At 41.6% G+C, this 27,094-nt stretch overlaps 1 protein-coding gene across 5 annotated transcripts; it reads right to left on the bottom strand.

The window, feature by feature from the left end:
• Positions 1 to 971: 971 nt before the first annotated feature.
• On the bottom strand, positions 972 to 27,065 carry GTF2E1 (general transcription factor IIE subunit 1). 5 transcript variants are annotated; one of them, XM_061638453.1, is made up of 7 exons: positions 26,890 to 27,060; positions 25,399 to 25,501; positions 24,535 to 24,613; positions 22,530 to 22,987; positions 18,111 to 18,312; positions 11,570 to 11,811; positions 972 to 4,420 (listed from the first exon to the last, which is right to left on the bottom strand). In XM_061638453.1, the coding sequence occupies exons 4-7, from the start codon at positions 22,975 to 22,977 to the stop codon at positions 3,990 to 3,992; spliced, it is 1,323 nt and encodes a 440-aa protein (XP_061494437.1). In that variant the 5' UTR covers positions 22,978 to 22,987; positions 24,535 to 24,613; positions 25,399 to 25,501; positions 26,890 to 27,060; the 3' UTR covers positions 972 to 3,989. The 5 variants fall into 5 exon arrangements, with proteins under 5 accessions (XP_061494437.1, XP_061494448.1, XP_061494429.1 ...); XM_061638464.1 differs by having other exon boundaries at positions 25,394 to 25,501; XM_061638445.1 differs by lacking the exon at positions 24,535 to 24,613 and having other exon boundaries at positions 26,957 to 27,065.
• Between the last annotated feature and the right edge of the window lie 29 nt (positions 27,066 to 27,094).

Here is a 27,094-nt window from a genome sequence, read left to right on the forward strand (position 1 = left end):
TATTTATTTATTGAATTTAACTCCCGCCCTTCCTCCCAGAAGGAGCAATTAGATGAATTGCTAATTTTAACAGCAGGGTAGCCTATTGAATCAGTTAAGAGAACATAGTTGTTTACAGATTTTAAAGCAAATAATTTAAGCATGCATGAGTCAGGTGTAAACTTATCATTGCATAGTCTGGTGTAGGTAGTCTTGACTGTTTTAGTTGTGTCTGCTGTAAAGGTCTAACCTACAGTCTCAGGATCAATAGGAGGTATGTCATGTCCAGTAATTTATTCAGTTCTTGAGTTCATTAGCTTTTTGTCAGTAAACAGTATAGTGCCCAGTCCAGAACAATAAATCATGCCCCATGTGCTGTTACGTCCATGTATATTTTCCAAGTGTCCATTGTTCCACCATTCTGAGCACCTTGTTATTTCTTAAGTCATCTTGATTTTTTGTTTTCTTTTTTGCTTCTGCCATCCATGTCTATTATCAGTGCTTCTGTGTCATCATCGAATTCAGAGTCAGTTTACAACTTGAGCCTGGAGACCCAAATCACAGGTTGACATCCGTTCTTGTGCCTCTCTTTTGATAGAAATAATGTACTGTGAGTTGTGTGTTACTATTATCCAGAAGTGAAAGCCCTATTTAAATCTATTATTTTTACCACACAGTTGTTCAGTGTAGCATTGGAAAGACCGGCTCCATTCCAGAATCTCACTGCTTAGGTCTAGAAATATTTGTACTTTTAATCCTGCAGTCCTACAGCTTGAAGGGGGAAATCCAGGACAGTTCCTCTCCATCCCATCCAGCACCCTGCTAAAACCATTTTATTCTGGTGGGTTTTCTGTTAACAATAGGAGGGAAATAAATGGGATTTATCTGCACCAGTTCCTTCCCATAGTTCTCCCCAATACACACCCATTTTGATTCTACTGATGTCTGGGCTATACTCGCCAGAATTTGCTGTGATAGGAATAAATTGACAGTTTTTACAACGGAATATTTATTTATACACATATTAGTATAACAGAATTGTAGAATTCTTAATACAGATCTTTTTGGCTATCATTGTCATCTCGGAAAACTGATGCTGAGCTAGAAGAATATAGAAAGGCACGTAAGTGCACATTTAATAATCATCATCAGACTAGCAAAAGATCCACTGTTCATTTATAGGTCTGTGTTAGGTCAGCGCTGTTCAGAAATTTTAACAGAGAGCGGAAAACTTGTCTTCTGCAATATGAAACTTCACGAGCAACATCTGTTGAATTACTCAGCTTTCACAGCGTTAGGTGAAAGGTACTGCAAAGAATGGAATTTTCCTTAGGAATCAAACAGTTGTGGGGTTCAGGTATTATTCCAAACTATCATGAGGTTCACAAGCAAATGGAAAGGGAGGCTGCTAAGCAGCAGGTAATTGACAAGTCTTTATGGTTTCTCAAAACTGGTATTCGCAAAACAGCAGCAATAATCTCACATGCAGGGTGCTGTATATTAAACATGATGCTGAAAAGGCTGGGGGTTTCAGGGTCTAAAACTGAGCTTCTTCCTGCCAAAGTAACTTGTGTTAATTTATTCAGATGATTCTTGAGTAGTGTTTTGAGATGAAAATGCTGTGTTTTTCTGCTATATTATATTTTGGTGCATTTTTAAAAATTGCTTTAGGAAGCATTTTTTCTTGAAAAATGTCTATACATTTTTTTAAAAAACTATTATTTACTTGGTATACTAATACCCAAGTACTTTGCTTGGCGCCTAGTTTACAAGAATAAGGAAGTCTACCAGGTGCTGACAGAATGTGTTTCATTATGAACCTCCTTCAAGTCATAATATGGAATCTGTAAAATATTGTCTAATAAAACATACCCAGATTTCATTACCAAAAGCAGTTGCTTTTTTAGTTTTAGGGTAGTTGGCAGTATTTATTTATTTAATTACAATTATTAATATCTGCATCCTTCAGGACATAAATCCTACCTTACATATCTTAAAAACACAATAAAAATACAAACCACACATGGCAAAAACAGAAATGTTGAAACTTGAGTGTGGTATGATAATTAAATGCATATGGAGATGTGTACTTCCTGTCCCCCTTTAATTATGTTCTCTTATCTTTGCCTAGAACAGGACTTCTATGGCCTTTAGCAGTAGCAACCACATGCCATCATGGGTAGGAGGCCAAATATCAGATATCAGGCCTAAATTTAGGCAAAGGCCTGCCAGTTCCTGATCATCTACCTAGTAGCAGAATAGCAAGTACAGACATATTTGTACTTCATTTTGTGTTGAACTGAAAAAGAAAAGCCAGCTGCTCCAACTTGCTTATTAATTTATGAAAAATCAATGGAACATTATTTGTTCCTTTTTTATTTTAAGATAGATGAACTTTGTCTAACATTTTCTTCCATCTACTGCCTATCAAAATTTCTGAAGATAAATTCATAAAAGAAACCTCACAGATATAGCAAGACATACATGGTCAGCATACAACAGCTTTACACTTTACAGTCCTGATAATTTACTGAAGTGGTATAAATTAAAACAGAATGTGTGACAGATGCTAGAGCTTTGAAATACACATTCCTTTTACCACTCTGCTCTAGCGTGATGCCAAATAAGAAAAATACAATGATTTTTTAAAACTGTAATATTTTTAAAAGGGAAAACATTACAACATTGGATTTGTTCATATAGGCACTGCTGGAAATATTGATACAGAATGTATCATGCTAAATGCTGATATCTAACAAAGTTCTGCATAATCTTTTTAAAATTATAAAACCCTTTGGGTTTGTGCCAAAATAAAATATTACTCCCACCCCAACTTACTTGGATGACAAATACACTCAAGAGTCCATGAATTGAAAAAGGCAGTCCTATTGCATTCCTAGTCCTCTTATGGCAGGTTGGAGAACATGAACAGTTTTTTCTCTTCAACCTGGACAATGCAGCATGGAAAGAAACATTTTGAGAGTTTGAGCTCATCTTTCTGGGAGCCAAGTGAGGCCTGATTCTGACATGCAATGGGAAGTATAACAGCACTTTTGTAAACTATGGGAGAACTACAGTAAATTTACATTTTAAAGTCAAGTCTCCTCATTTGAAAATTATAGCACAGCAGGTGAAGTGTTTACATGAAAAGACAGGAATCTGCTCATCTTAACAAAGAAACACCGACCTGAAAAATAAATTTTAAAATTTTACAAGACTGTAAAATGTACCATTCTCTGTGGAAAATGTTCTATGGAGCATCTTCCTCCTAGTCAGCAATAACCAAAATGTCTACCTGGTTCCACTGTGCCTCTCTTTCTTCATGAAGCTATTTCAACCACTGTGGTGATCAAATATCCACTGGTTAACGTGATTGTGCATATGTTCTCTGTGGCTATGTATTCTTTTACAAACAGAATCTATAACACTTGAAAAAAGGTACACGGGGACAATATATGTATCCTGCTTATCTGTTTGTTGGAAATAAAACTACCAAAATGTCATGTCTGGAAGGCAATAAACAGATCCAACCAGATCATACACAATTCTGAAGCAACAATCTTCAAATATTATTTTAAGAGGAGCTGCTATTGGTAACTTTCAGAATCCAGTAAACTTAAGATAATGCCTTCCACAACCCCCTTTCAAAACAGGAAAAAAGCAACCAAAGGAACATTCATGTTAAAAGTATTCATTTTTCCTAGGTCAAAAGCAAACAAGAACAAGCTAATAATTGGGATCTCAAAACTTGAAGACTAAACATAGCTCTGTGTGCACATGTGCACATGACACACTGTGTCTGGACTGCCCTGTACGCTGTCACATGCTCATACTACATCTGTGGATGGCTTCCTCTTTATCAATATGATTGCTCATGTGAGTTTCTCGGTGGGATTCTAAAGAATAACTGAATTAACTATGAAAGGGTGAGGATATAATTCAGTTTTTTTGCTCTATTCCAGAATTTCCAGTTGATCATTATCTATAAATACTGCCCAAATAGAAGGAAGCTAATCAAACATGTCTTCAAACATTCGCTGGCCCATAGCTATATACTGCTCTTTCTCCTCCAGAGTCATTTGGGCCACCAGCTCAGGCCGTTGGTTTACTTGACTGTAAGAAAATGGGCGTCCTGCCACCATAACGGTGGGATCCTCTGTCACCACCTCAAATTCATCGTCATCATCTTCTTCTGCTAGCCCATAGAGTGTTGTTGCAGCAGTGGCCACGTGGGGAGGGGAGTCCTCATCTGATTCGCTCGTCTCGCTCTCAGAGTCACTGGCATTGGCACTAGATAACGGAGCAATACCTCCCATGGCAGCTGCAGAGGCAGAGGGGGTTTTCTTTTCATGGATAAGCAGAGCACGCATCACCTCTTCGTTATTGTCTAGAGCAGCCTGACCTTCTTCTCCTTCCTGTAACATATTTGTGTCCTGACCACCTGCAAGAAAACATTGAATGTCTGATAAATGAAAAATAAGGGAATAGTTTTATACACTACTACTGGGATACTGTATTCATCCCGAGAACACACAAGGATATAAAAATAGGAAATGCAGTTTCTTCTTTCTGAAGCACTCCAACCTGCCTTCAAGTGTTAACAAGTTATTTAGCGCTACTAAAACTGCCTGAATCACTGCTCTCACTTTGTTTCACAAGTGTGCCACCAGAACATGCTGCTGCTCTCAGTGTATACAATCACTACTGAAATTGCCAGAAACCTGGCAAGGAGTTGTTTAGTACCACCAGTGAAGGCACTTAAGGGTATGACCGGAAAGCAAGGGACAAGAAACAGGTATCTGTGTCTGCCGTATGTATGGTGTATATATGGTCAGTGTGTATGTGAGAGAGTGAGGGCAGTGGCCACACCTACTACTAGCAAGCCCTCAGAGGGTTGGATGACAGCAAATGTGGACCTCATGCCAAAATAGGTTCACCACCCATCTTGACCCAACCATGGGCCGTTTCTTACATGTACTGTTTATGTGCCACATTTGCTGCCACTCAGCTAAGAAATCCGTCTCCCCCTCAGAGAACTTGCCAAAGCCCACAACTGGGCTAAACCAGTTTTGCATGTCAACAGGGAGGATTCTAGCCTGGCCTCTTTAGTATTCTAGTTTTCTCTGTTTGAGGATGTTTTGCTTGTCTGTCTGGAGGAACATTGTTATTTGAAGCTCTACCTGCTAGCTGAAGAGGTACAGCCCAGACCAGATTAACCACTTCAATGACAACTTGTCTTCTGGAAATGATATTTTCCATTTTGAATTTTTTTAATAGCCAGGGATAAGATAGTTTGAAAGTTGGATTTTAAAGCTAGTAAAACAATACTAGAGTTGGAGTTGGAAGAAATATGCCGACTCTGACTCAGGCTTTGAAATAAAAACTTATAATATTATAACAATATATGGTAACAGGGCCGTGGAGTTGGAAGCAATTTTGGGTGGAGTCAGAGTCAGAGCCAGACAGTAGAAAAATAGAGGAGTCAGAGTCGAAGGTTTGCTGTACTGACTCCACAGCCCTGTGACTGCTGTTATGCTATGTAATGAGCTACAAATCAAATCAGTAAGTAGTGGGTTCTTCAGTCTGCAATCAATATGCTGATGACACTCAGCTCTATCTCTCCCCACCACCTGATGGCAGGGAGGGAGTGCTCATTCTCAACCGGTGCCTGGAGGCTGTGAAGGGCTGGATGTGGGCTAACAAACTGAAACTTAATCCAGACAAGACAGAAGTACTGCTGGTCAAGGGAAAAACTGCACCAGGGATGGGTTTGCAACCTGTTTTGGATGGGGTTGCACTCCCCTTGAAGGAGCAGGTCTGCAGTTTGGGAGTCCTCCTGGATCCTCCCCTGCTGCTTGAGTATCAGGTGGCTGCGGTAACCAGGAGTGCTTTTGGTCAACAAACTGGTCTACCAGCTGCATCTGTTCCTGGAGGCAGTTGACTTGGCCACAGCGACACATGCATTGGTGACATCAAGGCTTGATTACTGTAATGCACTCCAAGTGGGGCTGCCTTTGAAAACGGTTCAGAAATTACAGTTGGTTCAAACTGCAGCAGCCAGAATGTTAACTGGAGCACGGTGCAGGGAGCATATCACCCCTGTGCTTTATCAACTCCACTGGCTCCCAATTTACTTCTGGGCCCAATTCAAAGTGCTGGTTTTGACCTTTACAGCCCTAAACGGCCTTGGACCAGTGTATCTGAGGGACCACTCAGCAAGCCCCTTGACTGGCTAATTAATTCCTAGCTGTTGCTGGGCTTTTCCCTATACAAGTACAACTAAGATTCTGGGTCTCTGATCCCCAATGTTCCTTGGTGCTACCTGATGTTGCGGTGTCATCTTATTTATTTATTAGATTTATATCCCACCCCTTCTCCCAGTAGGAGCCTAGGGCAGCAGATCTTCCATCTGCTATCCAGGCTATACATCTCTGGGGAGATGCAAACTCATGAAGTTACTCTGCCTGTCTTCTTATAATGTACGCGTATAGAATAAGCTAGACAGATTTGTTATTTTTGCTTGAACTCTCTGCATTTTGGGTCTTTGGTTTAAGGAATTATTTTGCTGCTACATTTTTGTACTTATATTTTATTCTAATAAAGCTACCTTTTATTTACCAGTGTGTTCATTTTAAGAGGAATTTGGCTCTAAATCCAGCACCTTGGCCAATTAGCCACAGACTAGTCAGGTATTTTGCCTTACGGCTCCAAGACAAGGAGTGCATCCTTGGCTCTTGGAATCCTTGGCCCAGAGTGGGTGACCACGTTTAAGAGGTGGTGGCAGTCTACCTACCTTGCAGGGCTGTTGTTGGTTTAACTCAGCCCTGGAAAAGGAGGCAGGGGTTGCTCCTGGCTGGGATCAATTGCCCCAGGCTTGGGAGTTGACCCCCCCCATGAAAATTCTTGAATTCTTGACAATAAAGACTTCAAAAGGGCAACACCAATTCCTTGAATCAAGCCCTGAAGCTCAACATCAGCCAGTCCCACTGACAAAAGATCAGCTGAATTTCATCTTGCCTACCAATGTTTATCTACAGTTGAGCTGTGGCACTCTCCATTAGCTTCAGTTTCTAACAAGGACAGAACATCCACTACTTTAAGGGACCAGTAGTTTAAATTACCAACATGACTTTAGTTGAAGGGAGTTTAGAAAGCCTTTTCTTAATAAGTGTGGGGCATTCCTTTTCTTTGTTTTAATAATATTGCTAGTTTAGATGTAATATCATTGTTGCTATGTGAACAAATCTGAAAGGACCTTAGAGTCTGCACACTCCCTGTTCTTCTTTTATGCTGCAGTTCGCTTCCTCTGTTCCAGATTTGAGGCAAACAAGAGTTCGCTATTTCATCCAAACCTTCAAGGATACTTCCAGATGGGCAACTCCTAGGACTACCTAATTATTGTTCTTCACAATTTGATGGCAAACCATATAAATATAGAGAATAAGTAAACAAAACATGGCATTTCCACACTAAATACCCAATATGGAAGCCCTCTGAACCAGGTTCAACCCATGGTTTCTAACTCAGATTTGCAAGCCAAGCATAAACCAATCTGTTTACATAGATGAAACAGGTATATATGATTTGTCCCAAGCTAGGAAATGAGGGAGGAAATCACAGGGCACAAAGGAAGGAGAGAATGTATTAGGATCCTTCAAAGCTCACAGACCCTAGTTTGACATTACATCTGAATCAGCCTTGTTAGTCCATCTAACCAGAACACCTGCAGTTAAGTCTAGAAAGTAATGCAGAAGAAAGCATTAAAGGCTTGTATATAAAAGCCACAGTCATGATTCCCCCTGGGCAAGTTTAATTCAAGTTCACGTGACACACTGCATGTGAGTTGTTAGATGAGTTGAGCTAATTGGACTCTTGGTCCCTATTCTTCTAAAAGAGCTATTTTTATAATATGCACAGAGCAAAGCAGTATCTCTTTTCTTGAACTGTATTATTTCAAGGAGTTAGAGGGGTGAAGAGAGAAGATGCATATCTAAATGTTCTCCCATAAGAAATCTCTCTGTACATAAAAAAACAACATGGCAGGTAAGGGGTATCTTCAGTCCTATTTTTATTCCCAGTTAGGTTTACTACCGAACCTGTTTAACTGGAATGGATTATGCCCCATAGGGGAATGGCTACATTGAGAAGTTCAATCCTATGAAAGCTCCTAATGCCACAGTGTTTTAGTCTTTAAGATGAGCTGCTGTAGTGTGGTGGCTAAGAGGCGAATTATGAATCAGGAAACCCCTGGCTTAAATCTCACCTTGATCATGAACTTGGTAATGAATCAGTCAGTCTTATGCAACCCAGTCACTTAGTCCTAACCCTACACCCCAATCTGCAGTAAAGAGTGATGACAAGATAGCAAGTTCTAAGCTTAATAGACAAAAAAACAAAAAAAAACAGGCAGATTGCCAGGTCTGGATGGCATCCACCTGAGAGTTCTCAAAGAAATCACATGTGAAATTGCTGATCTTCTAGCAAAAATATGCAACTTGTCCCTCAGATCCAACTCCAGACCTGAGGACTGGAAAGAGGCCAGTGTAATGCCAATCTTCAAAAAAAGTTCCAGGGGGGATCCTGGAAATTACAGGCTGGTTAGCTTAACTTTTGTCCCAGGAAAACTGGTATAAAGTATTATTAAAGACAAATTAACTAAGCACATAGAAGAACAAGCCTTGCTGAAGCAGAGCCAGCATGGCTTCTACAAAGGAAAGTCCTGTCTCACTAACCTATTAGAATTCTTTGAGAGTGTCAACAAGCATAAATATAGAGGTGATCCAGTGGACATAGACTTTCAAAAAGCTTTTGACATGGTACCTCACCAAAGACTCCTGAGTAAGCTTAGCAGTCATGGAGGTCTTCTTGTGGAACAGGAATTGGTTTAGTAGAAGGAAGCAGAAAGTAGGAATAAATGGACAGTTGTCCCAATGGAGGGCTGTAGAAAATGGGAGTCCCCCAAGGACTGGTATTGGGACCTGTCCTTTTTAAGTTGTTCATAAACAATCTAGAGTTAGGGGTGAGCAGTAAGGTGACCAAGTTTGTTGATGATACTAAATTGTTCAGGGTTGTTAAAACAAAAAGTGATTGTGAAGAGCTCCAAAAGAACCTCTCCATACTCAGTGAATGGGTGGCAAAATAGCAAATGAGATTTAATGTAAACAAGGGTAAAGTTATGCATGTTGGTGCAAAAATTTTTATTTTCACATATATACTCATGGGATCTGAACTGGTGGGTGACTGACCAGGAACGAGACCTTGGGGTCATAGTGGATAGCTCAATGAAGGTGTCAACCCAATGTGTGGTAGCTGTAAAAAGGCAAACTCCATGCTAGAGATCATTATAAAAGGTATAGAAAATAAAACTGTTGATATCATAATGCTGTTGTATTAATCTATGGTGTGGCAGCATTTGGAATGCTGTGTACAGTTCTGGTCGCCTCACCATAGAAAGGATACTGTTGAGTTGGAAAAGGTTCAGAAAAGGGCAACCAGAATGATCAAGGGAATGGAGCGACTTTCCCATGAGGAAAGGTTGCAATATTTGGGGCTTTTTAGTTTAGAGAAAAGGCAAGTCAGAGGCAACATGATGGAAGTGTATAAAATTATGCTAGCATGTAAAAAGTGGATAAAAACCTTTTTCTCCCTCTCTCATAACACTAGAACTCATGGACATTCAATGAAGCTGAAAGTTGGAAGATTCAGGACAGACAGAAAAAAGGACTTCTTCACATAGCACATAGTTAAACTGTGGAATTCGTTCCCACAAGAGGCAGTGATGGCCACCCACTTGGGTGGCTTTAAAAGAGGAGTAGACAAATTCATGGAGGATAATGCTATCAATAGCTACTAGCCATTATGGCTGTGTTCTGCCACCACACATCTGAAAACCAGTTGCCGGAAGCCGCAGGAGGGGAGTTTGCTCAGGTCCTGCTTGCGGACTTCCCACGGGCATCTGGTTGGCCACTCTGACAACAGGATGCTGAACTAGATAAGCCACTGGCCTGATCCAGCAGGCTCTTCTTATCTTCTTATCCAACACAGGGATAATAGTACCAGACTATTTTACGAGGCTGCTGTGAGAATTACAGTAAGATAATATATGTAAAGCACTTCAAGCTTTCTAAAAGCATCACAGAAATTTGAAATCCTACAAATAAGGTACCACAGAGCATTGTTGTTTTTGCTTCAACGAACTAAGTCTTCTGGAATTCAGTCTTTCAAAGCTATTCAAAAGAAGTAGAAATCTTGAGTTCCAAATAGCAACTTGCATCCGACACTGAAACTGCAATGTTAGAAAACATGAGGTACGTGTTCTTAGGAGCATAAATTAGTCAATAACCTTTTCTATGTGCCTGGGAAGGCAGCTACTTTACAAGCAGGAAGCAAGAAGGCCCTCCTCCGGGTTCCGACTCATAAAGAGGCCCAGAGGGTGGTGACAAGATCTTGGGCCTTCTCAGTGGTGGCCCCCGAACTGTGGAACAGTTTCTCTGAGGAGGTGCGCCTGGCGCCGACACTGATATCCTTTCGGTGCCAGGTTAAAACCTTCCTCTTTTCCAAAGCATTTTAATTTAAATTAACCTGATTTTTATATTTGTTGTATTGATTTTAGATTGTTCTTATTTTATATGTTCTTATTGTATTATATTGTGTATTTTATTGTATTCTTTGTGTTCACCGCCCAGAGAGCTATTGCTAGTTGGGCAGTATATAAGTCTAATAAATAATAATAATAATAACTAAGACAGTGTGTGTGTTGATGCACACACACTGAAATGTACAGCATATACTTTCCTATTTTGAATTGTGCACTTTCCTTCCTACTTTAATTTTTCAGACATTTATATACCACTTAGTATTCAGACTTTCTAAGCAGTGTACATAAAGTGTTTTTAAAAAACATACAAAGAATAAGAGTAATTAAAATTCATCAAAAAAAATGCCTACTGAAATAAGAAAATCTTTGCCACATGCCTGAAGTTTAGCAAGGAGGGTACTTGTCTAATCTCAGATGGGAGGTAGTTCCATAGGCTTGGGGCCCACATACTGAATGCACAGCTTTCAGTAATTATGAGCTATGCAGCTGAGCCATGGGGGATCACCAACAGAGAATTCTTTAAAGATCTCAGTGATCAGGCAGAGGTATAAGGGATCAAGCAGTCCCTAAGATATCCTGGATCCAAGTTGTTAAACGCCCTGTAAATTAATACAAGGACCATGAACCTAGCCTGGTAACATATGGGCAGCCACTGCAAGCTTTTAAGCACTGGTGTTATGAGCTGGCAGTGGTCTGTCCACATCAGCAGTCAAGCTGCATTATTTTGCAGCTTTGAACTGGGGCTTCCAGGTCATGTGCAAGGGTAGCCTCACATAGAACTGACTGCAATAATCAAGTCTTGAGGTTATCAATGCATGAATCACTGCAGCGAGGCTGCCCCGTCCAAGAATGGCCATAGCTGGTGCACAAACCATAGCTGGTAAAGGGTACTTCTAACCACTGAGGCTACCTGAGCCTCAAGTGACAAGATGGATCAAGGAACACCCTAGAAATACACCCCTGTTACTTCAGAGCACAGTTTACTTTTCTTACCTTCTTTGACATCATCAGGATCAAAAGCCCCTTGCACTGTGCTCTCCCGCAGCCAAACTGGTCTCTCTCTGGGTGGCTTCCCTTCATTTGCTGGCTGGTGCAGATCCTCTTGGTCCTCCATACTGATGATGACATTCTGGGTATACAAGTCCTCATAAGAGGGTCCCTTGGTAGTCCAGGCTTCCTTGTGCTGCCCGCTTAGTAGACTGCTGTTTCCCAGTGCACCAACTGCCCGCTCCTTGCTGTAGACAATCATAAAATATCACACACATTGCTAACATAGATATATTAATTTATTTAAATAAATTGAACTGTTAAACAAATCATACTAAGAGCTATTGGATATCACCCAGGATTCTAAATTTTCTACATTCTAGATCTATGAAGATAATTTTGTGGCTCTGTTGTTATTAGAGGATATGATTATGGTTGAAATGTTAGTTTCTGCTCTGATGTGGATTGTTTCTGTTTCATAGAGTTCTGTTATTTTGGTGTTTTATTGGATTTGTACTTTTAAATTATTTGTTGCACACAGAAGCTTGCTTATGGGGGCAACTAATAAATGTAACAAAATAAATAGATAAATCCAATGGATTGCAGATTTCATAGCAGTCATTAACCCAGGAATTTCTGGCAATTTCAACTAGGGGATATGAGTATCGCTGTATTTTTATTAATCTTAGATTAAGACAACAGATCACGACCATCATAAGAATAGAGAACTGAGCAATGTGGGTTCAGAGAAGATTGCTTAAATGCAAATCTGGTCCAGGAATGCAGCAAGAAGTGCTGGAAGAATACTGAGTTGAACAAACAACTAGTACTACTCCACACTATAGGTAAGATTTTCACCATACAACTATTTAAGACATGCATGCTATACAAAGGCAAAAGGACTAATATAAAACTAACCTTAAAATAACACCACATTATTTAAAATCCATTAAAATTTAACTGCTGCAAAAGCTAAGAATCAGTAACAGCACTAAAAGAATTGATGACAGGAATATTAGATCACAGTGTCCCCATGACAATTTACTGCATTATCAGAAATAATTTTTTCTTGGATCTTTAGTGCTGCCATTGCAAAAAGAGAGACCATACGGGTTACAAAAGTATTTGTGTCAGACACAAGACAGAAAATCTTCTCTGGACCTAATCAGAATGCAGACTGGAGGCATTCAAGAGGCAGCTGGACAGCCGTCTGTCGGGAATGCTTTGATTTGGATTCCTGCATTGAGCAGAGGGGTGGACTCGATGGCCTTATAGGCCCCTTCCAACTCTACTATTCTATGATTCTATGAGATAAGAATAATCCCAAAATTTAACTCGTGTATTCTGGTGCAAAGGGCAAAACAACAGATAATAAGATAGATCTTCAGTCTCTGAGGATCCACAGATATAGAGGCATTGAAGCCAGAGGGGTCTGTGAGTATTTTATTTTATTATTTATTTATTTAATTACATTTCTAGACCGCCCTATAGCAGAAAGCTCTCAGGGCGGTGTACAACAAATAAAATCACAATTAAAATATGAGCAAGTGTGCAAAATATAGTACAATTATAAAAACATAAACATGATAAAAATCTGAAATAGAATTGCCATTGAGTTTATAAATTAAGATCCATATGAAGTTTAAAATATAAATTTAAAATGTTTAAAAAGCCTGGGCAAAAAGGTAGGTTTTTACCTCGCGCCGAAACGATAACAAAGAAGGCGCCAGGCGTATCTCGTCTGGGAGGGCATTCCATAGTTCGGGGGCCACCACCGAGAAGGCCCTAGATCTAGTTGTTGATCTCCAGGCCTCTTTATGAGTTGGGACCCGGAGAAGGGCCTTCGACGTCGAGCGTAGTGAATGGGTAGGTACATAGCGAGAGAGGCGTTCCACCAGGTATTGCGGTCCGATGCCGTTTAGGGCTTTATAGGTAAGAACCAACACTTTGAATCTGGCCCAGAAACATATCGGTAGCCAGTGCAGCTGCGCCAGGACAGGTATTATATGGTCAAATTTCTTTGTCCCAGTGAGAACTCTGGCCGCAGCATTTTGCACTAGCTGAAGTTTCCGAACCGTCTTCATAGGTAGCCCCACGTAGAGTGCATTACAGTAGTCCAATCTAGAGGTTACCATAGCATGGATAACTGAGGCGAGATTCTCCCTGTTCAGATAGGGTCGTAGTTGGGCTACCAGCCGAAGCTGGTAGAATGCATTCCGTGCCACCGAGGCTACCTGAGCCTCAAGTGACAGGAGCGGATCTAATAAGACCCCCAAACTACGTACCTGCTCCTTTAGGGGGAGTGTAACCCCATCTAGGGCAGGTCGAACGTCAACCATCTGGGCAGAGGGCCCTCCCACCAACAGCATCTCAGTCTTGTTAGGATTGAGTTTCAGTTTATTAGCTCTCATCCAGCCCATTATCGCGGCCAGGCAGCGGTCTAGTACATCAACAGCCTCACCTGACGAAGATGAAAAGGAGTAGTAGAGCTGCGTATCATCAGCATATTGCTGGAAACGCACTCCAAAACTCCTGATGACCTCACCCAGCGGCTTCATATAGATATTAAAAAGCATGAGGGACAGAACTGAACCCTGCGGGACCCCATATTGGAGTACCCAGGGACTTGAGTAATGCTCCCCCAGCATCACCTTCTGGAGACGATTCCCGAGATAGGAGCAGAGCCACCGCCAAGCAGTGCCTCCCACTCCTAAATCCGTAAGTCGCTCCAGAAGGATACCATGGTCGATGGTATCAAACGCCACTGAGAGATCAAGGAGAACCAACAGAGTTACACTCCCTCTGTCTTTCTCCCGACAGAGGTCATCATACAGGGCGACCAAGGCCGTTTCTGTACCAAACCCCGGCCGAAAGCCCGATTGAAATGGGTCCAGATAATCAGTTTCATCCAAGAGAGCCTGGAGTTGGCGAGCGACCACACACTCTAGGACCTTGCCCAGGAATGGAACATTTGCTACTGGCCTATAGTTGTCCAAATTATCAGGGTCCAAGGAGGGTTTTTTTAGGAGCGGTCTCACCACCGCCTGTTTCAGGCAGGGTGGGACCACTCCCTCTCGTAAAGAGGCATTAATCACCTCCTTGGCCCAGCCGGCTGTTCCATTCCTGCTAGCTTTTATTAGCCATGAGGGGCAAGGATCCAGAGCAGAAGTGGTCGCCCGCACCTGTCCAAGCACCTTGTCCACATCCTCGAGCTGTACCAACTGAAACTCATCCAGTAAAACAGGACAAGACTGTGCTCTGGACACCTCATTAGGATCAACTGCTACAATAATGGAGTCAAGGTCCCGGCGGATGTTCATGATCTTATCACGAAAGTGTCACGCAAACTCATTACAGCGGGCAGTTGATGGTATTATTGCGTCCTGGGGACCAGAGTGTAAAAGTCCCCGGACAACTTTATAAAGTTCCGCTGGGCGGTTAAGGGATGACTGAATAGAGACAGCAAAGTATTGCTTCTTTGCTGCTCTCACTGCCTTCACATAGAGTTTGGTACAGACCCTCACAAGTGCATGATTACAGCCGTCGGGAGTTCGCCTCCATTTGCACTCAAGCCGTCTCCTTTCTTGCTTCATCACTCTTAGCTCCGGGGTAAACCAGGGAGCCAATTGAGCTCTGCAACGGAGAGGGCGCACCGGGGCGATCGTGTCAACTGCCCGGGCCATTTCTGTATTCCACAGCGTGGCCAGGTTTTCGACAGGACCGTCAATTCTATCAGCCGGAAAATTCCCTAGAGCCATCAGAAAACCCTCAGGATTCATTAGTCTCCGGGGACGGACCATCTTAATTGGTCCTCCACCCTTGCAGAGGGGAGAAGACAATGTGAGTCTAAACCTTAATAGGCGGTGATCTGACCATGACAAAGGAATAGATGTAAAATTCCTCACTCTATCATTAATCATGGTAGTTGGCATAGTTTGAAAATGAAGTACCATAAAATCTTGCCTAAGTTTTGGAACTGTGAAATTAATAAGATATGTAACTCTTTGATGGTCACACTTGTAAAGCCTATACCATTTTGAGAATTTAGAATCTATAATGGCCGGTCTATCTAAGAAAGCACTATAGCCAAAAATATATTCTCGAACCCTCTCTTTTGAATCCAAAGTAGGCAATGCCTCTGCCGAGATATAATATGATTGAAATAGATTATGGAATCATGAGGACCAAAAATTTCCACTTTAGCTGCTTATCAAGACATAGTTTGGGTAACACCTTGGCAGGGGATTCTTTTAAAGTTCTCCAAAAATTAATCATAGAATAGTGAATATGAGCTCTAATGAAGGAAAGACTAACCTCTGCTTGAATCAATGCTGCCGGGGTACTAGGAGGCAAAATTAAAGTTTTCTCAAAAAACCATTTTGAAGTGCCTTTAATTTGGCTACCTGAGAGTCATCCCAACCCCAGACTGCAGCACCATATAGCATCTGAGCAATCACTATAGTCTGGAAATTTTTTAAGGCAAGATCAACTAAACAGCTCCCTACTGTATGGAAAAAATTAAGAATAGCTCCAATTGTTCTTAAAGCCATTACTTTGGTTATTTCCACATATGTTTTCCAGGACAGTTTCTGTAAACACTAAGATATTGGTGGCCTCCAAATTATGGAATGATCTGCCTGACGAGGTGCACCTGGCACCAACACTGTTATCTTTTCAGCACCAGGTCAAGACTTTCCTCTTCTCCCAGGCATTTTAGCATGTGTTTTTAAATTGCTTTTTAAAAATGTGTTTTTAAATTTGTATATATATATTTAATGTTTTTAATTGTTGTAAACCACCCAGAGAGCTTCGGCTATGGGGCGGTATACAAATGCAATAAATAAATAAATAAATAAAGATATTTAAACTCCTGGCATTGTTCAATCTGATAACCATCAATAGACCATTGGAAATGACAAGTGTCTTTTTGCAATCACCATCACCTTTGTTTTAGCATAGTTAATATTCACCTTTGTTACAGTACTTGCTAAGCTTAGACAGCGGCCTACTTAGGCCGAAACGAGTGACTGACAGTAAAATCTGCATATAATAAGACACTTTTTTTTGGACCCAATCGAAGCGGGGGGGGGGGGAATTCTGGACCAGATAATTTTAAAACTGTCATTTAGGTATAGATTAAAAAGTGATGGAGCCAAAAGGCATCCTTATTTTACCCCTTTATTAGTGGTGATAGGTTCAGTTAATGAGCCAGATATCCCTACTCTAGTGTAGAGTTCCCTTGATCAAAAACAAAAGTCATCTGTCAGTGTTAGTACAGTAGGGCCCCACTCATACAGCGGGTTATGTTCCAGACCCCCGCCGAAAAGCAAAAACCGCTGAAAAGCAGAACTCATTGAATAGAATGGTGCGCAACGCCCAAAAACTGCCGTAAAAGTGGAACAAGTGCTGTATGAGTGGGGCTTTAATCTAATTGCATCTAATTAAGACTGCTGCATTAGCGAAACGCCGTAAAGCAGGGCCCTACTGTACTTGCAAATTTAGACAATAGGTTTCTGTCCATCAAGTCAAAAGCTGCAGCTAAATCAACACAGGTGACATAAAGATGTTTTAGATGGCTAAAAAATGAAGGGACAAGCAGTGATGGATAGTGCCTTGTCCTTTTCTGAAACCGGCCTGTTCAGGCCAGATGACATAATTAGAAGACTCCCAGTCCTCCAACTTATTTGACAAGAATTTGCTATATAAGTTGGAATCAATATCCAAGAGGCTAATTGGCCAATAATTACTTGGATCCCACTTGTAAATAGGAAATACAATAGTCTGTGTCCAATCATCAGGGAATGTACCCATACTGTTAATTTGGGTGAACACTTTGGCCAGTATTGGGGCCCACCAGTCCGAGAAATACTTATAGATTTCTGGTGGCAACGTAACTTCTCCCGGGGCCTTACCCAAAGTGAGACATGTAATAAGATTCTTAATCTCGCTTACAGTAGCAGGGAGGCATTGGGACAAGTTAGTTGTTTCAAAAGAAATGATCATAGTTATCCTTCGCAGAAAAGGTCCCATAATGTTTGCTGAAATGCGAGCAGAGAGAGGGAGCAATAGCCCCCCCCCAACTGATCTGCTAAGAAGTGGGGGTCTGTGCGCCAGTGTGTTGTGCCTGCATGTGGTTGTGGGGAGGCCATATCTACTGTTGGTATGTGGCCCCCACAGGGATGGCCAAGGGTAAATGCCATTCTAGGGCCAAAAAAAGGTTAGCCATCCCTGGATTAGGGCTTCTCATAAAAATGTAGACACCCACAGGAATTTGTTACCATCTCACTGGAAGTTCTTGAGCAACCCAGTGATTGATAACAGACACGGTGACTGATAATAGCAACCAATCCTTTCCTGTGCCACACTACAGAGTTCTCTTTCCTGTCCCCTCTTCTCTTAGCTGTAACCTAAATACTTCCTGATTCTTCATGCAAATGATGAGAAAGAAATGGACCATGTAACCCATCCTAACACATCCAACACCAAAATGATGTTTGAATATTAACACATCAGTACCAGGTGCAGAGAGTTCAGTACCCCTGCTCACCTCTGCTTTAGTGCAAGAATCTCCATAGGCTCAGGTTCAAGTAATTCGTAGGCTAGGTTAACATCCTCAGTCTCACGGAGCAGTGCATAGATAGGCTCTATCTGTTCATTAAATCGTGCCACAAGTGTCCGTGCATCCTTTTTGGGCATTGCCGATTCATCTTCCTCCACTTCAGTCTCGCAAAAGGTACAGCGAAAAATTCCTAAGCAGAAGAAAAGCTGCTAAGAACTGAGAGACAAAACTAAGTCACATTTTAAGTACAAGTACCTATTATTAAACACTTCATTTCCCTCAGAATACAAAAACAAAGCACCCTGATATTTCAGTAACAAAGTTAAGACTTAACTCTATATTCTTAAAGGCTGTTACATTTCTTTCAACCAGAGATCAGCAACATGAAACCTATAAGATGCTTCCAGACTACCAAGGCATTTCACATGGCTGGTGCAGCTCTATGATATCTGGGACTCATGGGACAAAGAGGTTCTGTGGACATTTGGGTTTCAGGCCTTATGCTGGCCACCCTAACATATGAAATAGGATGACAGGGCTCAAATGTTTATTGACAGAATGGTTTTACAATCCAAAGTACTGTTTGTTCTTTGACAGAGCTAGTTTTTCAAAATGGCTATCTCCCCAGTTCTTTTAACCCAACCATCTATGTCCTTTTAAAGTATTTTAAGAAACAACCATATGGATTTTGTCTTTTACATTACACACATTCCATTTTCTGACCTTTCGCAGCCTAACCACTTGGTACTAAAAGTTTTGCATTCAATATCTCTAGCACAATAAGGCATGAGTTTATTAGTTCTGAGATGGGGAGTATGTTAAATTATATCAAGAGAAGACTGACAGGTAGCTTCCCAACATTTCCCTCAACAAATCACTTTGATAGTCTGCCATTAACCAAGATGGCAGTAGAGGTTTCCCTAAGGGGCTGATGCCCCTGTCGCCATCTTAGTTGATGCCTACCATCAACAAAGATGGCAGCAGGGGCATCAGCCCCTTAGGGAAACTTCTGCTGCCATCTTGGTTAATGGAAGGCATGCACATGCAGCACGCACGTCGTTTACAGGAGTGATAGAGGTAGGTGGGGCCTGCATAGCTCGCACTAACTGTATGCGGGAGAGGTGCCTGGGAGGTCCCTCTCAGCGATCCGCGGTAGGGTCTGGAGCCGATGCTGCCGCAGATCCCAGAATGGAAGGGCTACCCTCCCACCCTAAGGAGGGGCCCCTCTGGGCTGCAGGGGCCCACCTAGCTGCCCCCTGGTGCCGGCCCTGGGCATGACACAAAATGGCTGCTGGGGGGGCCTGGCATAATGGTTTCCATGTAGGGGAGGTTGAACTAGTGCAAACAGAAACTGAGCAGGAACAGCGAACAGTCTTTTGTGTACTGATACTTTTTAGGGGATTTACTGAAACCTTTCACAGGCATCACAGGAGGTTCTGGTGGGCAAACTGGCACTAGTGGGCACCACATTGGCAGCCCCTGATCTAATACCTTCTTTAAGCAATGTGCTGCTCCCTCTACTAAGCCAATACATCAGTTGTGCACTATTAAGAATTGTACATATAAAAAACTGCAATAAATTTTGTTTCTACTAGTAACATAATTTCCTCTGCATGTAAAGGATAAAGGGCTGTGCCTGAAGGTCAAAGACACCAGCTGAGTGTGCACCGTGGGGGGGGGGAGCAGCATGGAAGAGAGACTGAAACAACAACTAAGTTAAATAGTACAAAGTATCAACTTATATTAAACATGTCAACTTATCTTTTGGTAAAACTATACATTTTTCAAGCTTATTTTTCTTCTAACCAACATTGTTCCTTCCAATGTCCACAAACCAATCTGAACATAGCAAATTGTTTTTAAAGAGTGAGATGGTGAAATCCTTTGAGGGCTACTATAACACACCATTTCTTGCAAGACTACACCTTTTCTTCAGCCTCTTTCTTTACTGAAGCCACCAACACAAAAAAGTGAAGAGTTATTCTGTTTGAGATGCTATGTGCATAAATTCTTAGCGTCTCCTCGCCACTGCCACCTTAACAGAACAATCTAAGGGCCAATTCATACATTAGTAGACTAATCTGGGAGCTACTTGTGCGTGACTGGATCCCACACTGCTCCAGTTACACCTGTTTGGAGGAAAGAGATGGATCAGGCTGCACAACACAGCTCTTTGTACCAACAAACATTATTGCAGAAACATGCAATTCAGCTGTGCAGAAGCATGTTCCACATATGAATCGGGCCTAAGACACTGATGTAAGAAAGCAATTCCATGTAAATATTACGGACGTTTGAAAATCCAAGATCAAGACAAGCAGTGACAAAGCCAATCTGCATATTGTATATAGGAGTCGGTACCCCAGTATAAACAACACACAAGTCTCTAGTAAAGATCAGACTAAATGTGTAAGGTTAAACAGGCCCTGTATTGATTCTTACTGATCCTGATGACAAGCAAAACCAAAATACATTTGTAATAAATATATTAACAATTGCAGAATTATATAAAAAAAGTGAAACAATGCATTCCAGGTTAATGTGCATCATGCAGGTTGAAGAATTTAGCATTTTAATTTGCTTTATCTCTGAGTAAACACAGTACTGGCTGTTAGATGCCCACCAACTATTCAAAGAGGTATTGAAACCAGTCAGTGGGATTCCCCTTCCCACCATATGACCTGGACAGACAGACATCAGAACCTGCTGATTATAACTAGCACTTCTTACTCAAACCCTTGGAAAACTGTGAAAAGGCCATTTGATTTGCAGCTTGGGCAATTCGCTGTCCAGATGCATTTACTACCCACACACGAACTTTAAAGAATGCAGAAAACACGCAGGTTAAAAAGTGTCTCTGGTTTGAATTTCTTTTAGAAACATCGATTTAAATTTTGCACAAGGGCACTGTCAGCAGTGCCATGCGAGGAGACGGGAGTTGGCAATAGTAGCTGGTAGCTCCTCCCTCAGCCACATGTTTTATAGGCAAACACCTGCCCTCAACATGCCTGAAAGACACTGCCACTTCAGCACAAGCCCTCCCCTCTTGTTTGGAGTAAGGGAGAGGTGTCGCCTGCAGCAGCAGTAGGGAGCAGACAGCATCCAAGAAGGGAAGACTTTAAAAAATAAAATAATTAATTTATTTACTGTTCGCGGCCTGTCCAGATTACTTCACAGCCCCCAGGTTGGGAACCACTGATCTCGATACTGCATTTTGGACCAGTTGAATCGTCTTCAAGGGCAGCCCCATGTAGAGGGCATTGCAATAATCCCATCCGAAAGCTAACAGGATACAGAGTACCATGGTCAGCTTTTCTCTGTCCAAAAGGAGACGTAGCTGATGAACCAGCCGGAGCCAGAAAAAAGGCACTCCTAGCCATTCAGGCCACCTGAGCTTCCAGTGGCAAGACTAGACCCAGGAGCACCCCTAAACTATTGGCCTGCTCCTTCCTGGGGAGTGCAGCTCCATCCAGGACAGGCCATCTCCCCACCTGTGAGACTTAAGAACTCAGAACATATAACACCTCTGTCTTTTCAGGAATTTAGTTTCAATTTATTGGCCTCCAGAGATAGGCTGGGTGTCATCCACATATTGGTGACACCTCACTCTAAATCTCCTGGTAACAGCTCCCAGAGGCTAAATAAAGATATTAAATAGCATGAAGGACAAGACGGAACCCTGAGGGGCACCACAGGACAACTCCCATGGCACCAGATAATACAGCCTCTTTCTGGAAATGGTCCTGGAAGTAGGAGTAGGCCAATGAAGTACAGTGCCCCCAACCTCTACCTCCCTGACATGCTCCACAAAGGTACCATGGTCAACAGTATTGAAAGCTGCTGGGAGATAAAGGAGAACAAGCAACATTGCACTCCACTCATCTCTCTCCTGACAACTGTCTTCAACCAGGATGAACAAGGTGGTTTCAGTGCCATGGCCAGGCCTGAAGCCAGACTGGAATGGATCCAAATCATCAGTTTCCTGCATGCCTGCCTAAAGCTGGACCACCACCACCCTTGCAAGCACCTTGCCCAAGAAGGGGATATTTGCCACTGGGCAATGGTGGTTTAACACTTCTGTGTTCAGGGAGCTCTTTTTAGGGAGGGGGTGCATCATCATGTCCTTCAAGGTAGATGGTACTTCCCCCTCTTCCAGTGAAGCATTGATCACTTCCTGGACCTACCCGGTCAACCCTCTACGTCTAGCCCTAAGAAGCCAAGATGGTCAAGGACACAGGTGATCAGCTGCACTTCTTTGCGCCGCTTGTCCACATCCTCAGGCTGTAATAACTTAAACTAATCACACAGACCACCCAAATTATTTGGTTTGTAACCCTCCCTGGTAAGGAGTCAAATAATTTGTCCAACCCAGTTGGACTGTTTAAGGGTTGAATGCTTGTACCTTACCTGTCATAGGATCAAACAACTGATTTGCCTCTAAGTCTGTGAAGGTGCTGAAGCAAATAGGACATCTGAAGGAGGCTCGGTTGGTGGAGTCTCTTTCATCTGTCTCAATCCTCCTTCTCATGTGGTCTAGCTTGTATTTAACAACATTGACCAATAGGCGGTAATTGATGAAATAGAAGTTGTGCCGTGTCATCTTGCCATCTGAGGCTGTCTCCACTCTCATCCTGCATTTGATGAACTTGTCACCTTTAAGAGTGTTGAGAACAGCTCGCAACTGCTTCCGATCAAACTTCAGCAATTCCAGCATGTCCTCCTCTTTTACACATGGATTCCGAATTAGAATGTCCAGGGCCAAAGCATGTTCAGTACCGTAGAAGCCACGTACCACATACTTGGCAAGACGCTTCAGAGCAGCTGGGACTTCAGTGAGAACGTCTGGGTCTGTCATATCAAGTTTACTACAACACAAATATAATGGAAGGAAATTATAAAATGAACTCCATAGTCCAACAGTTTTGATTATTGCAACTGTATAGTTAGCAATAGCACAACCATTATCATGACATTGGTTTTACTGTACAATGGTAGATATATACCGTCACCTATCATGGATGGGTTTTAAATGCCTACTTAGCAATGGAAATCACAAAAACTGTGATACTACCTTTTAACAGGGCAGTGTGAGTTTTTGAGGCATGCTCCCTGGAGCAGGATGTTCAATATTTCCCCCCCAAAGGTAATAATTAAGTCCACTTTGTCCTTATCTGCAGATGTTTTCCATTTTTAGATGAAAAGGCAGAAATATCTGTAGGCTTATGGTATAATCCTACATATGCCTTTTCAACCCAGCTAAGATCAATAGGACTGTCTCCTAGTTTAACCAACCTTAAATTTGGCGAAGACTAGGCCACATGTGATGATTTCAAGTTAAATTGCCTCTTAGTACAAAGCAGTACTAGCAATATCTAATTATCTAAGGAAGCAATAGTCTGTTCCAAGTAAGAAAGTCGATTTTGTGGCAGTTGTTAACACCAGCCTGTCAATAACTGAAAACAGTAAGTAATCATTCATGTTGGAAGAATAGAAGAACTCTGCGTAGACAATCCCTTGTCTGAGAAGGATAGCTAAACCAAAGATGAATGTTGTTAATACTGTTATAAAAAATATAGGATTAACAAGAGAGAGGATTTGGCACCTGATCTCCTTGGCTCCAGTAACACATCCTGAAGATTTCAACATTGCAAAAAGAATGAACAAAGGAGAACTTCATGTATCATAGCAGGCTACTTTATTTTCAGTTTTCCAATGCCAGTTTTCACAATTCCATGGGACAAGATGTCTGCAGCATCATTCTATAATCTCTGTGACAAAGTTCTCAGCAGTACAATTACCGATCTTCATAAAACTGACAGCTAACATTATATAATTCAGAGCGCTGAAAATTCTCAAGTTCCTAAGTTATAAGCCATCTCTGCACCATAAATGAAGCCCAATGTTCTGTCAAGAGAGTTACTGTTGAGATCTTGCTATCATTTTTGTTCCCTAGAAGAGCCTGTGAATACGTTCTTGGACACAAAGTATACATGCACTTGTATTTTCAAATATACTTTTTGTTGAAATTTGGGGAAACTGTACATGTGACCCAGCTCTTAGTCTTCAAGTGAATGGTCAATTCAGTGTTCTTGCAAGTGCAGAGGCAACCCCTCTATTTAATTTCCACTTGTCTCCTTCCATCTCTAAACAGAATTCTGCAAAAGTCATATGACCTAATATATAGAATCCTCCCAGTATAACAATTACACAAACTTGATGATTCAAAGCTAAAAAAGGCTATAAGAGACAATATGTATGCATATTTGTTTTGGATTATATAATGTAAAAATGAAGGATAGATTATTTACACCAATGCACCCTGTTGCTAGACAAATCATTCAAATTATTTTTGTTTGATTGGCTATGTGGGCAAATGGGTTTTTCTGCATATATTGAAGGCTACATTACTTACATATTTCTAGTTCAGAGCCCTCTCTCTTTTTCACTACTCAAGCCTTCCTCCGCCACTCCTCCCATCCAGATTTTTTAAGCTTGAAGAAAAAACAGCAATATCCAATATGAAACTCATTTATCCTTCTGTATTGCTAACCTTCATATTTAATGAAAAGCCAGAGCATTTGCTGTTCTTACGCTAAACTGCATTTCCTCATTGCCCATCTGAACTGAGCTTCTCAGTGGCACACACCTCTTCTTTCAGCTACACTGCCTTTTCTTCTTGTTATTCAATTCTGTCCTTGATCCTCTTCAACCTAGTGTTCACCAGAAGTGCTCTCACTATAGTATTCAAGCTTCTTCTCCTGGGCAAATCCAAGGGCTTTTACCAAACTTTAATGGGTTTGTTTGTTGATCATACTGCTCTCCTCTGGCTTTCAAGGAACTTTCTTCCTCTTCTGCTTTCCTTTTGACAAATCTTCCTTCAGCTTTTTCTCACTCCCTTCATATGGTGTCTAGTTAAGTTCAACTTGGATTTTTATTTTAACTTTATAATTTCTATGGGCTTATACATTTTGATCAGCTGTGTGCATGTGACACCCCCCCCCATTTCTACTTGAACAGGCATATAATTAGATGGTGGAATTTGAAATATGTTTCTAAACTTTACTTTTATTTTATATCCTTTACTATTGGTCCACTTTCCATGTCTTCCCATTTCATATTTTAAATTTCACATGGAAAAATATCTTAGAATATCTTACAAAACCTGTCAGCACAAGCTTTGTTACAATATATATACACATTTTTCCACATGTAGATAAATACTGTATCAATAAAAAGCAGCTTTGAGACACTGAGGAAAGGGGCATATATACCTTACCCTGGTGATTCTTTCTCCTTGGACTCCCAGAAAGTTAAGATGGAAAGGTTGTTGTAACTGCCAGTACACGCAGTGGTATCCTGATTCGGCCTTTTCTAAGCCCCTTTGAAGAACCAAAGAAAACATGATGTGGGTAGTCCCATTTGTTTAATCACATATAAAATTGCCTCCAATTTATCTGGTTTATCAGGTGCTGCTCAATCCTTTTATATTTATTTGGAAAAGAGAGCTAATTGGTAAAATGAGTACTATTGGCTTGTCTCCTTATCTCTTGTCCTTGGACCCAACACAAGCTAAATCCATTGTTACAAGATATGGATAACCAAGAACTACATACCTTGGCAAAGGTCCTTGTTGACCACGCTCACTGGGTCTGACTTGGTCTGCCTCTAATCAATCTATGCCACACCTACACTTTTTAACATTTCCCAAGTATAGAACAGCTCTTCTGTTGGCACATTTTAACATTTTACCCACAAAGATGTTAGAGGGCAGATTTACCAAAGTTCCAATTAAGGATAGGTGTTGGAATTTGAAACAGTTTCCTATGCGTTTTATTACTGTAGATTTTATCAAGGGGTCAGAAACCATAAAATCTACTCCCTTATGAGGCAATTTCCCGATCGATCATTAGAGACTCTTCTGAATATTTTCTTTGAGGGATCCAATAAATTCATTACTGAACAGGTAGCAATATTTCTGAATGTAGTAATCTCTCTTAGACATTCAGCAATTGTTAGCTCTTAAATCCTCACCTTTGTTCTTCTGATTTTATGATTACATATTTATCCAGTTGTGAACTTTTTAATGGTTGGTTGACCGCAATAAAATGTTGTTGTTCATATAAAGTTGGGATATGTGTATCAAGAGGGGTACACAAGAGAGAAGACGTTTGCCCTCCCTCCATCACCTCAGCCACTTTTCTCTTAGCCCAGCTCACTGGGTGATGAGGAAGGAATGTGCGAAAGGCTGCAGGGAATTAAGGTAAGGTGGAGGAGGATTCAGCTCCCTTCGCCTCTTTCATATTAAAAAATCACCCACCACCCCCAACACGATGTACACTACCTAAGGCAAAAGGAGGTAAACCTGTAACTAGGCTGGCCAACTAAAGACTTCAACTGGAGGCTCACATGACTGAAGGTACAGTATAAAAAACGACACAGAAAACGACTCTAATTTGGATTCCTTTTCCTTGGCATGCTTTTTTTCTTTTTTTCAACGGGCAGAGATTTTTTTATCGTTTTGTTTTGCAGGTGGAAGCAAATTCAGTTGCAAGGAGCCCACAAGTATAATCTGAGGGGCTACAGGCAAGACACAGATCGACCATCTCAGTAAGAACTAGGCCAGGAGGAAGGAGAGGGACCAACAGCAGCTATCGTGGCTGCCACAGAGTAACACCGGGGTTGGACGTTATCAGCGGCCGCCGAGGGAAAATGGAGAAGACTTGCGCGGACATGGCCTCCGATTCAATCGAGGCACTTTTTGACTGACCTGCGAAGCGCCCAGGCAGATACTTTCGCCGCCGCCGGCCCCGCAGGCGCGCAAGCGAGAGCCTCACCTTAGCAATTACGTCACTACTACGCGACGCTCTGTGCAGCTCTGAGCCGCGGATCTCCTCCTACTCCATGACGCTTCAGCTTCTCGCCGTCCCCCCCAAAAACCAATTGCTAGCGTCGCGATAAATTGGAGCGAGTGG

This window comes from Rhineura floridana, chromosome 1 (genome assembly GCF_030035675.1).
Source record: "Rhineura floridana isolate rRhiFlo1 chromosome 1, rRhiFlo1.hap2, whole genome shotgun sequence".
Taxonomy (NCBI): Eukaryota; Metazoa; Chordata; class Lepidosauria; order Squamata; family Rhineuridae; genus Rhineura; species Rhineura floridana.

What these genes read in the sequence shown, in the direction of transcription:
- GTF2E1 (XM_061638445.1), bottom strand. Translation starts at nt 22,977, where the DNA reads ATGACAGACCCAGACGTTCTCACTGAAGTCCCAGCTGCTCTGAAGCGT. An exon ending in GTTGTTTGATCCTATGACAG is followed by an intron (nt 18,313 to 22,529) that starts GTAAGGTACAAG and finishes TCTTCTGCTTAG; the next exon opens with GAATTTTTCGCTGTACCTTT. An exon ending in ATTCTTGCACTAAAGCAGAG is followed by an intron (nt 11,812 to 18,110) that starts GTGAGCAGGGGT and finishes GATTGTCTACAG; the next exon opens with CAAGGAGCGGGCAGTTGGTG.